The following is a 15,261-nucleotide window of genomic DNA, read 5'->3' as shown; positions in this document are numbered from 1 at the left end:
CCTCACATCCTCGCCTACAAGCTGCGCCTCACCTCCCTCACATCCTCGCCTACAAGCTGCGCCTCACCTCCCTCATATCCTCGCCTACAAGCTGCGCCTCACCTCCCTCATATCCTCGCCTACAAGCTGCGCCTCACCTCCCTCATATCCTCGCCTACAAGCTGCGCCTCACCTCCCTCATATCCTCGCCTACAAGCTGCGCCTCACCTCCCTCATATCCTCGCCTACAAGCTGCGCCTCACCTCCCTCATATCCTCGCCTACAAGCTGCGCCTCACATCCTCGCCTACAAGCTGCGCCTCACATCCTCGCCTACAAGCTGCGCCTCACATCCTCGCCTATACTTTATGATCTTCTATTAATATAACATTTAACGGACTCTAGTGTATATATATAATACACTGGATACATCATGTAGCTTAACCTTAGATAATATAACCCACTTAAGTCAGCGTGACGATGCCTTATTCTAGAGGTTTTTGTAAAGTTAGTTTTATTCTTTGTATTTTTATTAATATTATTGATGCATTATTATGTAGTGCTCCAAGATTGCTTGTAAAACTTGCACTCTTACTCTTGTTACTCTTGTGTGTTTACTCTTCATATTTGTTTAAATTTACGGGTGAGAGCTAAGTTGAGTGTTATCACCAAATTCTGCGTTTTATAACTGGAAAATGAACCTCACTGTAATTGAGCTGTCTCTCTTACAAATATCTGGTGCACGACATGAAATTTCTGATGAAAACGAGGTAATTACCGGTAAATGTGTTGATTTATGTATCAAGTTTTTTAAATAGAGATATGCATGTCTCTCTCTCTCTCTCTCTTTGTTTTTGTGTGTATAATATATAGGGAAGTAGATAAAACTGTAGATGGATGAAAGTATTATCGAAGAGGTAAACACATGAACATGCTTACAAATAAACAAATATACGAATGGAGAGAGATATATTAAGAAAGACAGACACACGTCAGACAAGCTCACTGAAACACACGACGATAACTAGTCACATTAAATGTGAATTATGAAAGCTGAAATACCATTTATGCACAAGATTGGGGAAGCCAGTTTTGTTAGATGATGCAAAATTATTGTATTAGTGTATAGTCCCTAATAAATAAACAACTGAAAATAAGTAAGTGATGTATTTGGATCCACTAGAATCCGCTGGACCTGACGACTAGGAGGAGGGAGAACGCTCCAGGAATTAGGAGATCCAATCCAAGTAAATCTCCCGTGTAAACACAGGCTGCACCTCGGTGGAGCAACTCCCTGTTGTTTTGTTTGTTGCCTCAGCTGGTTAGTGACTGGATGGTGAACTTGTGATGTCATGCCGCTTTAACACACTAACAAGCCGCCAAATGACTAAGGAGGCTGATGCGTTTTTTTTTACATTTGGTTATTAACAAATTACACAAAACGCTGACTTGTAACACCCTGTACACACTAATTCTGACGAACTAACCAACATTTAAGTCTGATGAAAAGATGGATGAACCTACAGTTTTATGGTGCATAGTTGTTCTTAGCTGATAGTGAGGCTCTGAGGTGTCCAGCTTGATAATCCAGCGGATGACACAATTGCCACCATTATGGTATATATATATATATATATATATATATATATATATATATATATATATATATATATATATATATATATATATATATGCCACCTTTATGTCAACACTGTATCTCTTAAATCTTTTGTACCATATTATGTAATAAAATATTCCTACTGGTAAAAAAAAAAAATATGAAAAGATGGGGTGGTAGGGAAAGTGGAATATTCAAACGGCTTCAGGAAGAAATCCAAATATTCATCCTTGAAGCCTTTTTATCCACTTTCCGAGGCTATGGGTCCCACAATTTACACCAGAGGTGGACCCCATCCTATATATATATATATATATATATATATATATATATATATATATGTGTGTGTGTGTGTGTGTGTGTGTGTGTGTGTGTGTGTGTGTGTGTATGGGATGGCCCCATCGCTGAAAAGGTGCTTACCAACATGATCAGGCTGTAACATCAGACAGGGAGACTGCCCGTGTCCAAGCTGTGAGCGCACCTCACTCCTGGAGTTTACCTGGAGAGAGTTCCGGGGGTCTACACCCCCGCGGCCCAGTTTTCTGACCAGACCTCTTGGGACTTCCTCCAAACAGTTCCCATATCGGCAGTGGGAACGCGGCTCGACCCTAAGACCCACCATATTGCAGTGGCTCTGCGCCTTGCTGCCCCAATTCACACAGAATATACGTGTATTTGCGGCGATGTGCAAGCCGACCAATATGGTCTACATGGTCTTAACTGTTCCAAAAGCAAGGGATGGCATGCAAGACACAATGAGGTCAACGACATCATAAAGAGAACCCTTGGTACAGCTGGATGCCCAGCCGAGAGGGAGCCCCGATCACTAGTAGCCAACAATACCCACAACCCAGCAAACTGCCCCGGCAAGCTCTTAGCATGGGACTATACCTGTGTGTCCACACTGGCTGACACCTACATCCATCACAGTGTTGGGCGACAGGGAGGAGCTGCTGACCACAGAGAGGAGTACAATACCAGCAAGTACAGGGACATAAGCAAACAGTATCAATTTGTACCAGTGGGATCAGAGACCTTGGGATCATGGGGAAAACATGCCACACGTTTCCTTAAAGAACTGGGTTCCAGACTCATCGACACCACCAGGGACCCAAGGGCAGCCACTTTCATGTTCCAGCACCTCAGCGTGGCCATACAAAAGGGAAATGCTTGCTGCATACTGGGCTCGCGTCCGGCTTCGGAGGAGCTGGGGAAGATTCATAACCCTTTGATATATTGTACCAATCTATTCATGTTTGTGTTTCCTATCAGTGTATTCTGTCTATTAATAAAGTTCACATATAGTATAAAAATATAGGGGGTGGTAAGAGAAGAAAATATTGAAACAGCTCCGGGGAGAACCTTGAGTTTTGCCTGAGGTACGTTTATTGTCTTCTCTGAGGATGAGGATCCCCAGTAAAGTTCTAGAGGTGGTACCTCTCTATATTTATGACAAATATATATATATATATATATATATATATATATATATATATATATATATATATATATATATATATATATATATATATATTCATATATATATATATATATATATATATATATATATATATATACGTATATATACACATACATGTATATATATACACATACATGTATGCATGTATATATATATATGTGTGTGTGTGTTAGTTACCATTTTGTCCTAGGCACATGTCGAGTGTGTGTGTGTGTGTGTGTGTGTGTGTGTGTGTGTGTGTGTGTGTGTGTGTGTGTGTGTGTGTGTGTGTGTGTAAGAGACCCCACAGACACAGTAACTCGCTGAGTACACATAAAACTGAAACGATAACAGATGAAATACATGACATATATACATTTATAAAAAAAACTCAGCAAGGTACCTTATGGAAGATTGCTCACCAAAATAAAAGCAATTAATATAGGAGAGAGACTTCAAAGCCTGTAAATTACCTTTGCCATGTTCTCCTTCAGTCTGTTATCTCCCTGATTGACCATGTTCTCTTCCCGTACAGCCGCTCCCCAGGCAGAGGTTATTGGCTTCCCAGACATGCATGTGGATAAAGGCTCTACCATCAACCTTACCTGTGTCGTGGCTCACAGTCCCGAGGCTCCAGCTTTTATCTTCTGGTACCATAATGGCAAGGTAACTGTATGTCCTACTGTTGGTATGTGGCTTTGTCTCTGATTATACACTGAAAGGTGTAATTTTCTCAGCGTACATATTTTGAGAGCTTACTTAATTCCCTATTTTAGGGGTTAAAGTATATTCTTGTCTGGTGGTGAAATGGTTAGGTGCAGCCTTAGTGACCCTACTATAGGTTTTGAACCTTCATTAACCGACCTTTATGTCAGTAATAAAGTAACTGTGTAGCTATGGATGTATTATTAAATAACAACTTGAGCGCAGACTTTCTTCGTACTTTATAATAACAACTGCTTCTCATGTTCTGGTATTTAGTGAAATATCATAAATATGCAGCATGAGAAATATCCCTGATACTTCAAGTATTGGAATCTCTACGCCATGTAAATTGGAGGAGGACTTGATACCTTCCCATCATTACACTGCAATAATTGTCCAACTAATGTTCTAGAAGCAGCCTAGTAACTTATACCCATGTCCCATCTTATTTAATAAACCAAATGGTTAACACTTGAGTATGATTATTAAAATCTAAGATTGGTATATGATTGTGAAACGTAAGTGTGTTAAATCTTTAACACTCTCTTAGGATTGTTGATCTTTTCGTTCCGTCTTATGAACATGAAAGGCGACAGATAAATCTTACAAAAGTCCACTTATATATATTTAGCCGTGGTTAAATTAACTTTACAGATTATAAGGCAAGATCTAAGAATGAGGCGCAGGGGCGTTGAGCCACAGAATTATAACGGATATAAGTAGTAAAGGAACATGTATAGTGATAATTCGCACAGATTTTCGGAACTTGACACATCATACTAAGCCAGTTTGTCTCACACTTAGCGTACGGAGGAACGAGCCTCTGCCACTCCTTGTGCTGAATGATGAACCACCTGGAGTTAGGCTCCCAAGTAAAGTTTGGTTATTTTCTTTCCCAGGTGGTGAACTGATGAACCACCTGGAGTTAGGCTCCCAAGTAAAGTTTGGTTATTTTCTTTCCCAGGTGGTGAACTGATGAACCACCTGGAGTTAGGCTCACAAGTAAAGTTTGGTTATTTTCTTTCCCAGGTGGTGAACTGATGAACCACCTGGAGTTAGGCTCCCAAGTAAAGTTTGGTTATTTTCTTTCCCAGGTGGTGAACTGATGAACCACCTGGAGTTAGGCTCACAAGTAAAGTTTGGTTATTTTCTTTCCCAGGTGGTGAACTGATGAACCACCTGGAGTTAGGCTCACAAGTAAAGTTTGGTTATTTTCTTTCCCAGGTGGTGAACTATGACTCTCCAAGAGGCGGGATTACCGTAGTGACGGAGAGAGGAACTACTACCCGAGGATACCTGCTGATACAGGTGGAGAGAGAGAGAGAGAGAGAGAGAGAGAGAGAGAGAGAGAGAGAGAGAGAGAGAGAGAGAGAGAAAGAGAGAGAGATAATATATTGAAAAATGAATGATAGTGTAAACACAGTATATCAGTAAGGCAATGTAGATAAAATTTTGCAACAATACGTATAATACAACATAATACATGGAGGATACAATACAACAATAATATATCTCGACATGTGAACATATACTAATGATATAATCAGTGGAGTATAGTTTTCCTATAATATTGCCCACAGTTATTTTTTATATCACTCCGGTCATTTCTCACTGACGCTTAGTGACGCGGAAAAGAAGCGTAATTGTTTCTTCTTTGTAAATTTGGTAATTTATACAGGAGAAGGAGGTTACTAGCTTCTTGCTCCCAACATTTTAGTTACCTCTTACGACACACATGGCTTACGGAGGAGAAATTCTGTTCCACTTAATTTTGTTCACCAAGTACAGTGTATACCAATAATATATCACAAGGAATATGTATGAAATTAACATAGCTTACGAAGTATTAGGAGTCTTAAAGAAGTGTATAAGATAGTTTGTGGAGTATAGCAATAATAACCTATAGAGAGTACAGTACGTATACTGATTGTTTTCTGTTTCCTGGTGCTCTACGACCCGTATGGGTTCCTCATTAATATAGTAATAATAATAATAATAATTTATTATTTTATTATCACACTGGCCGATTCCCACCAAGGCAGGGTGGCCCGAAAAAGAAAAACTTTCACCATCATTCACTCCACCACTGTCTTGCCAGAAGGGTGCTTTACACTACAGTTTTTAAACTGCAACATTAACACCCCTCCTTCAGAGTGCAGGCACTGTACTTCCCATCTCCAGGACTCAAGTCCGGCCTGCCGGCTTCCCTGAACCCCTTCATAAATGTTACTTTGCTCACACTCCAACAGCACGTCAAGTATTGAAAACCATTTGTCTCCATTCACTCCTATCAAACACGCTCACGCATGCCTGCTGGAAGTCCAAGCCCCTCGCACACAAAACCTCCTTTACCCCCTCCCTCCAACCTTTCCTAGGCCGACCCATACCCTGCCTTCCTTCCACTACAGACTGATACACTCTTGAAGTTATTCTGTTTCGCTCCATTCTCTCCACATGTCCGAACCACCTCAACAACCCTTCCTCAGCCCTCTGGACAACAGTTTTGGTAATCCCGCACCTCCTCCTAACTTCCAAACTGCGAATTCTCTGCATTATAATCACACCACACATTGCTCTCAGACATGACATCTCCACTGCCTCCAGCCTTCTCCTCGCTGCAACATTCATCACCCATGCTTCACACCCATATAAGAGCGTTGGTAAAACTATACTCTCATACATTCCCCTCTTTGCCTCCAAGGACAAAGTTCTTTGTCTCCACAGACTCCTAAGTGCACCACTCACCCTTTTCCCCTCATCAATTCTATGATTCACCTCATCTTTCATAGACCCATCCGCTGACACGTCCACTCCCAAATATCTGAATACATTCACCTCCTCCATACTCTCTCCCTCCAATCTGATATCCAATCTTTCATCACCTAATCTTTTTGTTATCCTCATAACCTTACTCTTTCCTGTATTCACTTTCAATTTTCTTTTGCACACCCTACCAAATTCATCCACCAATCTCTGCAACTTCTCTTCAGAATCTCCCAAGAGCACAGTGTCATCAGCAAAGAGCAACTGTGACAACTCCCACTTTACGTGTGATTCTTTATCTTTTAACTCCACGCCTCTTGCCAAGACCCTCGCATTTACTTCTCTTACAACCCCATCTATAAATATATTAAACAACCACGGTGACATCACACATCCTTGTCTAAGGCCTACTTTTACTGGGAAATAATTTCCCTCTTTCCTACATACTCTAACTTGAGCCTCACTATCCTCGTAAAAACTCTTCACTGCTTTCAGTAACCTACCTCCTATACCATACACCTGCAACATCTGCCACATTGCATCCCTATCCACCCTGTCATACGCCTTTTCCAAATCCATAAATGCCACAAAGACCTCTTTAGCCTTATCTAAATACTGTTCACTTATATGTTTCACTGTAAACACCTGGTCCACACACCCCCTACCTTTCCTAAAGCCTCCTTGTTCATCTGCTATCCTATTCTCCGTCTTACTCTTAATTCTTTCAATAATAACTCTACCATACACTTTGCCAGGTATACTCAACAGACTTATCCCCCTATAATTTTTGCACTCTCTTTTATCCCCTTTGCCTTTATACAAAGGAACTATGCATGCTCTCTGCCAATCCCTAGGTACCTTACCCTCTTCCATACATTTATTAAATAATTGCACCAACCACTCCAAAACTATATCCCCACCTGCTTTTAACATTTCTATCTTTATCCCATCAATCCCGGCTGCCTTACCCCCTTTCATTTTACCTACTGCCTCACGAACTTCCCCCACACTCACAACTGGCTCTTCCTCACTCCTACAAGATGTTGCTCCTCCTTGCCCTATACACGAAATCACAGCTTCCCTATCTTCATCAACATTTAACAATTCCTCAAAATATTCCCTTCATCTTCCCAATACCTCTAACTCTCCATTTAATAACTCTCCTCTCCTATTTTTAACTGACAAATCCATTTGTTCTCTAGGCTTTCTTAACTTATTAATCTCACTCCAAAACTTTTTTTTATTTTCAACAAAATTTGTTGATAACATCTCACCCACTCTCTCATTTGCTCTCTTTTTACATTGCTTAACCACTCTCTTAACCTCTCTCTTTTCCTCCATATACTCTTCCCTCCTTGCATCACTTCTACTTTGTAAAAACTTCTCATATGCTAACTTTTTCTCCCTTACTACTCTCTTTACATCATCATTCCACCAATCGCTCCTCTTCCCTCCTGCACCCACTTTCCTGTAACCACAAACTTCTGCTGAACACTCTAACACTACATTTTTAAACCTACCCCATACCTCTTCGACCCCATTGCCTATGCTCTCATTAGCCCATCTATCCTCCAATAGCTGTTTATATCTTACCCTAACTGCCTTCTCTCCTAGTTTATAAACCTTCACCTCTCTCTTCCCTGATGCTTCTATTCTCCTTGTATCCCATCTACCTTTTACTCTCAGTGTAGCTACAACTAGAAAGTGATCTGATATATCTGTGGCCCCTCTATAAACATGTACATCCTGAAGTCTACTCAACAGTCTTTTATCTACCAATACATAATCCAACAAACTACTGTCATTTCGCCGTACATCATATCGTGTATACTTATTTATCCTCTTTTTCTTAAAATATGTATTACCTATAACTAAACCCCTTTCTATACAAAGTTCAATCAAAGGGCTCCCATTATCATTTACACCTGGCACCCCAAACTTACCTACCACACCCTCTCTAAAAGTTTCTCCTACTTTAGCATTCAGGTCCCCTACCACAATTACTCTCTCACTTGGTTCAAAGGCTCCTATACATTCACTTAACATCTCCCAAAATCTCTCTCTCTCCTCTGCATTCCTCTCTTCTCCAGGTGCATACACGCTTATTATGACCCACTTCTCGCATCCAACCTTTACTTCAATCCACATAATTCTTGAATTTACACATTATATTCTCTTTTCTCCTTCCATAACTGATCCTTCAATATTACTGCTACCCCTTCCTTTGCTCTAACTCTCTCAGATACTCCAAATTTAATCCCATTTATTTCCCCCCACCGAAACTCCCCTACCCCCTTCAGCTTTGTTTCGCTTAGAGCCAGGACATCCAACTTCTTTTCATTCATAACATCAGCAATCATTTGTTTCTTGTCATCCGCACTACATCCACGCACATTTAAGCATCCCAGTTTTATAAAGTTTTTCTTCTTCTCTTTTTTAGTAAATGTCTACAGGAGAAAGGGTTACTAGCCATTGCTCCCGGCATTTTAGTCGCCTCATTCGACACGCATGGCTTACGGAGGAAAGATTCTTTTCCACTTCCCCATGGACAATAGAAGAAATAAAGAGGAACAAGAGCTATTTAGAAAAAGGAGAAAAACCTAGATGTATGTATATATATATGCATGTGCGTGTCTGTGAAGTGTGACCAAAGTGTAAGTAGGAGTAGCAAGATATCCCTGTTATCTAGCGTGTTTATGGGATAGAAAAAGAAACCAGCAATCCTACCATCATGCAAAACAGTTACAGGTTTCTGTTTCACAGTCATCTGGCAGGACGGTAGTACTTCCCTGGGTGGTTGCTGTCTACCAACCTACTACCTGTAATAATAATAATAATAATAATAATAATAATAATAATAATAATAATAATAATAATGCACCTCGTCATTGGTACAGAGAACTATAATTTTTTTTCTTGTAACAAATACATTTTTATTGCCGTGTTTACCCATGAAACTTAAACTGCATTTGTTTAATCATAAGAACATTACAACAATATCGTGTGGTCCACACGATATTGTTAAATAAAACGTCGTTAAATAAAACTCTTCAACGTCGCCTTAACCCCTTCCATAATAATAGCTTTACTTATACCTAATGTATCTGCTGAGTTTCGTTACTTTGCAGGAATTTCTACAGCCTGTTATAGCAAAGATACAACCAGTAGAATATATTATATACAGTAATAAAGTAACCTGTGAGATATACCGTAAACCAGTAATTTAGTCTGTGGCTTATACAGTAAATTCATAATACAGCCAGTGACAAGCACTCCAGTGGAGAGTCAATTTGACTTTTTATTTTAGGTTATTCTGGGTGATTACATGTGTTACTATGTAAGACAATTATAATAATCCAAAACTGTGTAAAACTGTAGGTACGTAAACTTAATTACAGGATGCCAGGGCTTCAGACACTGGGAACTACTCTTGTGCTCCCTCCAACACTGCCGCTACCACTCTCAGAGTTCACGTCCTCAATGGTGAGTGTTGGCGAAGAGGGAGAAGGGGTAATGGAAGAGGGAGAGAAGGTGAGGGGTATAGGGATAGGGAGGGTTAAGAGCGAGAGAAGGTAGGAAGATAAAGAGAGAGAAAGGGAAAGAAGTAGGAGGATGCACATAGGGGAAGAGAGAAGGAATTACTTTTGAAAATTTATTTAACATTTTTGTGTATATTTGATGAGGTTTGTGATCCGGGCTGCGTTACACACATCTGAACATATCTCAGAACCTGTTATTGTATAGTTGGGAAGCTTCATTGTACAGTTTTACATCTCCATGTTTGTTTAGTTTGAATCAGTTACATTGTGGATACTGTCTTAACTTATCCCTCACCTCACGTGAACGTCTTTGATCAACATTTGTGGTCAAAACAATATTTATTATATGAGTACTGCGTCTGGGGATTTCTCTGGGACTGATCTAGATTATTAGTTGACTAACAACACTGATAGAAATCACTGAGTCATTTAAGATGCCACTTAGGACTATAGTTGTGACCACATCTTTGGCTCCATCTCTGCCCACCATGGATCTCTGGCTCCATATATGCTTACCACGGATCTCTGGCACCACCTGTGCCTACCACGAATCTCTGGCACCATCTGTGCCTACCACGGATCTACTGTCCACTTTCCCCGCTGTCACATGTCATGCTCTTAGAATACTCCAGTTTAGGATTCGATGAGATATAATATATAGACATTTTGCAATTCATAATAATAGGCAGTGATGTCAGTGTTGCAACTATGTGAGCTGTATATGTTCATGACCGTGGAAATATCCAGTTCAAGAATATTGGAATATCAATAATTTTGAGACACAGTTTATAATAATCACAATCACATGTGTTTTAATAGCGGGGTGTCCTAACGTTTCCCCTTAAGGTAATAGTTTATTGGTCAATTATTGTAATTTCCTCATAGTTGGTGTACAGTTGTGATGTGACTAAATGTTTTACAAAACTGACAAGATTGATGGACTGAACACATTGACTCCAGGCTGAGGGACTCATTACCTCATCCTCCTCATCCACTTTTCTCTGTATTGAGCTGAAGAAGCCCAGGGGCCCCTGATCCCGGAGGGGCCCCTAATCCCGGAGGGGCCCCTGAAGCCACTTTAGTCCACATTGCTTAAAAATTTTGAGTCTATTGTAAGAAAAGGTTTTTAAATAATAATAATTTTAGTTATATAGTGTAATTCATTACAAAATAATAGTTAAAATAAAAATTAAAAGGTTATTATAGTATGTTATAGGCCTAGCTGTTGTAGGCCTAGTTGTTATTGGTAAAGGTGACCCATAACAGTTCAAGCTTCAGGGACCCCATAACAGTTCAAGCTTCAGGGACCCCATAACAGTTCAAACTTCAGGGACCCCATAACAGTTCAAACTTCAGGGACCCCATAACAGTTCAAACTTCAGGGACCCCATAACAGTTCAAACTTCAGGGACCCCATAACAGTTCAAACTACATGGACCCCATAACAGTTCAAACTTCAGGGACCCCATAACAGTTCAAACTACATGGACCCCATAACAGTTCTAGCTTCAGGGACCCCATAACAGTTCAAACTTCAGGGACCCCATAACAGTTAACACTTCAGGGACCAAAAATGTAGGTCCGCCACTAAAGAAGCCACTGATATCCAAAGGTTGCACTATTGTCACAATTGTGATAAATGTACGTAGGAAAGGATGGTATGTGGTTGTGGAGTAGCTAGGGCGATCCTCATACATACAGACACTTTTCACTATTTATCTCACCCAGTAGGGTTTGCATTAGTATTTTATATACTGTTATTTATGGTAAAAATTTTCTTGATGTGGATGTTAGTCATGTGATGACCCATTCAGTGTAGGTTTTGGTCAGTTGACTGAAGTCTTCCGCTGGCTTACTGATCCTCTTCGTAAAAATAAAATTAAATACCACGTTATGAGATGTGATGGTAACTAAACATCTCCGTTCATGGAAATAAATATTAGCGGAGTAACATACTAGGATACTACAGATGGTATCCTGTTCATCACTACACATTGACATATTAAGATACTTTTGATCAGCCATGCTGGGGATCGTACGTCAGTTTACATGAGGCCAGCAGTAACAGCCTGGTTGATCAGACTCTGATCCACCATGAGGCCTGGTCTCAGACCGGGCCGCGGGGGCGTTGACCCCCGAAACCCTCTCCAAGTATGGTATCATGTTCATCACTACACAATAACATCCTAAGATACTACTGATAATTAGCGATGATGGTATCTTGTTAGTATAGTTTGACATTTCTGATATATGTACTCACTGCTTACTAAATCATTTGTAAATTTGGTGTATAAGGGTTATTATTTGGCTTAGTTTAAATGTACTGAGATATTCTAGTGTCTTACGCCAGCTTCAGCGACTATCTCCTACTTCAAAATAATTACTTTCGGCTTGTTTTTAAAGGACAGTTTTGGTAATCATTTTTTTCTATATTCAGGGGAAACTCCAGCAGCGATGCAGACAAGCGGAGGATCAGCTACCATAGTCTTATCCACCAGCCACACCCTCCTGCTGCACTCGCTGCTGCCTCTGCTGCTGCTGTTCTGGGATGCCCCTTTATCCGGACTCTTGCGAAGCGGAGTTATTTGAGGGCGTGTGTGTGTGTACTCACCCACTTATGGTTGCAAGGGTCGATTCTCAGCTCCTGGCCCCTCCTCTCTTTTCTTGCCACTTGCCGTGTTCACTCCCTCGTAGCCTCGTGGGCCCTATCGTACCTGTTCGTTAAACTATGTACTCGCCTCATTGTGGTTTCAGGGGTCGAGTCATAGCTGTGTGTGTGTGTGTATGTGTATGTATGTGTGTGTGTGTGTGTGTGTGTGTGTGTGTGTGTGTGTGTGTGTGTGTGTGTGTGTGTGTGTGTGTGTGTGTGTGTTCTCACCGGTTTGTACTCTTGTGTTTGCTAGGATCAAAACTCAGTTCCTGGACCTGCCTCCCAGGCTGCTTTGATCTCTACTTCTGGCCTTTTGGGCCTTAAAATATCTTCTCCTGTAGCTGTGTAATAAGTTTGCTTCCACCACTGCCTCATCCAAGTCTCAATCATTCCTAGGACTCATCTGTGTTTTCATCTTCCGCCTGTGCCCCCGTTGATCCTGGTTATTTTAATTCAATCAGTCTGTCCCTATCTGCTGTATCTGTCCTTCTCATGATTTTGTATGTCGTAATCATATCTTTCTTTTCCCTCTCTGCCAAGGTCGTCAGGTTTACATCAACGTTTCCTCATAGTGCATCTCCCTTAGTTTTGGTACCAGTCATGTTGTAAACTCTTTGATCTTTACGCCCTTCACCTGCTTTATTAATAGGTGAGGGTTCCATGGTGGGACTGCAACCTCAATGATTGTCTCAACATGTGGTGTATATAAGGTTGTGAAAGATTCTTTATTCAAGGTGTTTATGTGTGTGTTTATGTGTGTGTGTGTGTGTGTGTGTGTGTGTGTGTGTGTGTGTGTGTGTGTGTGTGTGTGTGTGTGTGTGTGTGTGTGTGTGTGTGTGTGTTAAAAACGCCTTTTAAGGACCGGAACATTTATAAGGAACACCTGAATGAGTTTGAATTTTGTATAAATATTTTTAAAGGATTGAGGTTCTTATTAGTAGAAACCTAAGAGTAATTTGAATATCAATAGATTGAAACCCCCTAAAGAAAATAAAGCTTCATAATGTTTATCTACTGAGGTGGTGGTTAACTCGTGACACTCAACACCACTGAAGGAACACTGGGAGTGAATATTTCTTGAGTGTTGGTTAACTCGTGACACTCAACACCACTGAAGGAACACTGGGAGTGAATATTTCTTGAGTGTTGGTTAACTCGTGACACTCAACACCACTGAAGGAACACTGGGAGTGAATATTTCTTGAGTGTTGGTTAACTCGTGACACTCAACACCACTGAAGGAACACTGGGAGTGAATATTTCTTGAGTGTTGGTTAACTCGTGACACTCAACACCACTGAAGGAACACTGGGAGTGAATATTTCTTGAGTGTTGGTTAACTCGTGACACTCAACACCACTGAAGGAACACTGGGAGTGAATATTTCTTGAGTGTTGGTTAACTCGTGACACTCAACACCACTGAAGGAACACTGGGAGTGAATATTTCTTGAGTGTTGGTTAACTCGTGACACTCAACACCACTGAAGGAACACTGGGAGTGAATATTTCTTGAGTGGTGGTTAACTCGTGACACTCAACACCACTGAAGGAACACTGGGAGTGAATATTTCTTGAGTGGTGGTTAACTCGTGACACTCAACACCACTGAAGGAACACTGGGAGTGAATATTTCTTGAGTGTTGGTTAACTCGTGACACTCAACACCACTGAAGGAACACTGGGAGTGAATATTTCTTGAGTGGTGGTTAACTCGCGACACTCAACACCACTGAAGGAACACTGGGAGTGAATATTTCTTGAGTGGTGGTTAACTCGTGACACTCAACACCACTGAAGGAACACTAGGAGTGAATATTTCTTGAGTGGTGGTTAACTCGTGACACTCAACACCACTGAAGGAACACTGGGAGTGAATATTTCTTGAGTGGTGGTTAACTCGTGACACTCAACACCACTGAAGGAACACTGGGAGTGAATATTTCTTGAGTGGTGATTAACTCGCGACACTCAACACCACTGAAGGAACACTGGGAGTGAATATTTCTTGAGTGGTGGTTAACTCGTGACACTCAACACCACTGAAGGAACACTGGGAGTGAATATTTCTTGAGTGGTGGTTAACTCGCGACACTCAACACCACTGAAGGAACACTGGGAGTGAATATTTCTTGAGTGGTGGTTAACTCGTGACACTCAACACCACTGAAGGAACACTGGGAGTGAATATTTCTTGAGTGGTCGTTAACTCGTGACACTCAACACCACTGAAGGAACACTGGGAGTGAATATTTCTTGAGTGGTGGTTAACTCGCGACACTCAACACCACTGAAGGAACACTGGGAGTGAATATTTCTTGAGTGGTGGTTAACTCGCGACACTCAACACCACTGAAGGAACACTGGGAGTGAATATTTCTTGAGTGGTGGTTAACTCGCGACACTCAACACCACTGAAGGAACACTGGGAGTGAATATTTCTTGAGTGGTGGTTAACACGCGACACTCAACACCACTGAAGGAACACTGAGAGTGAATATTTCTTGAGTGGTGGTTAACTCGTGACACTCAACACCACTGAAGGAACAC

At 41.0% G+C, this 15,261-nt stretch overlaps 1 protein-coding gene across 2 annotated transcripts in view; it reads left to right on the top strand.

Moving 5' to 3' along the window:
* The window catches only part of LOC128702216 (limbic system-associated membrane protein), a 218,666-nt gene extending 204,791 nt beyond the window's left edge, over positions 1-13,875 (top strand). Inside the window, exons 4-7 of one of the 2 annotated variants that reach the window (XM_070102656.1) lie at positions 3,591-3,721; positions 4,985-5,068; positions 9,922-10,006; positions 12,500-13,871. In XM_070102656.1, the coding sequence (XP_069958757.1) occupies positions 3,591-3,721; positions 4,985-5,068; positions 9,922-10,006; positions 12,500-12,651 (452 nt within the window). In that variant the 3' untranslated portion in view covers positions 12,652-13,871. Of the gene's footprint in view, positions 1-3,590; positions 3,722-4,984; positions 5,069-9,921; positions 10,007-12,499 lie in introns of both variants that reach the window. The other variant, XM_070102657.1, reaches the window with a different exon arrangement.
* The last annotated feature ends 1,386 nt before the right edge of the window (positions 13,876-15,261 follow it).

Source organism: Cherax quadricarinatus, chromosome 83 (assembly GCF_038502225.1).
Source record: "Cherax quadricarinatus isolate ZL_2023a chromosome 83, ASM3850222v1, whole genome shotgun sequence".
In the NCBI taxonomy this organism is placed as follows: Eukaryota; Metazoa; Arthropoda; class Malacostraca; order Decapoda; family Parastacidae; genus Cherax; species Cherax quadricarinatus.
Note: the sequence above shows the minus strand (reverse complement) of the source record. Positions and strands in the feature narration are given on the sequence as shown.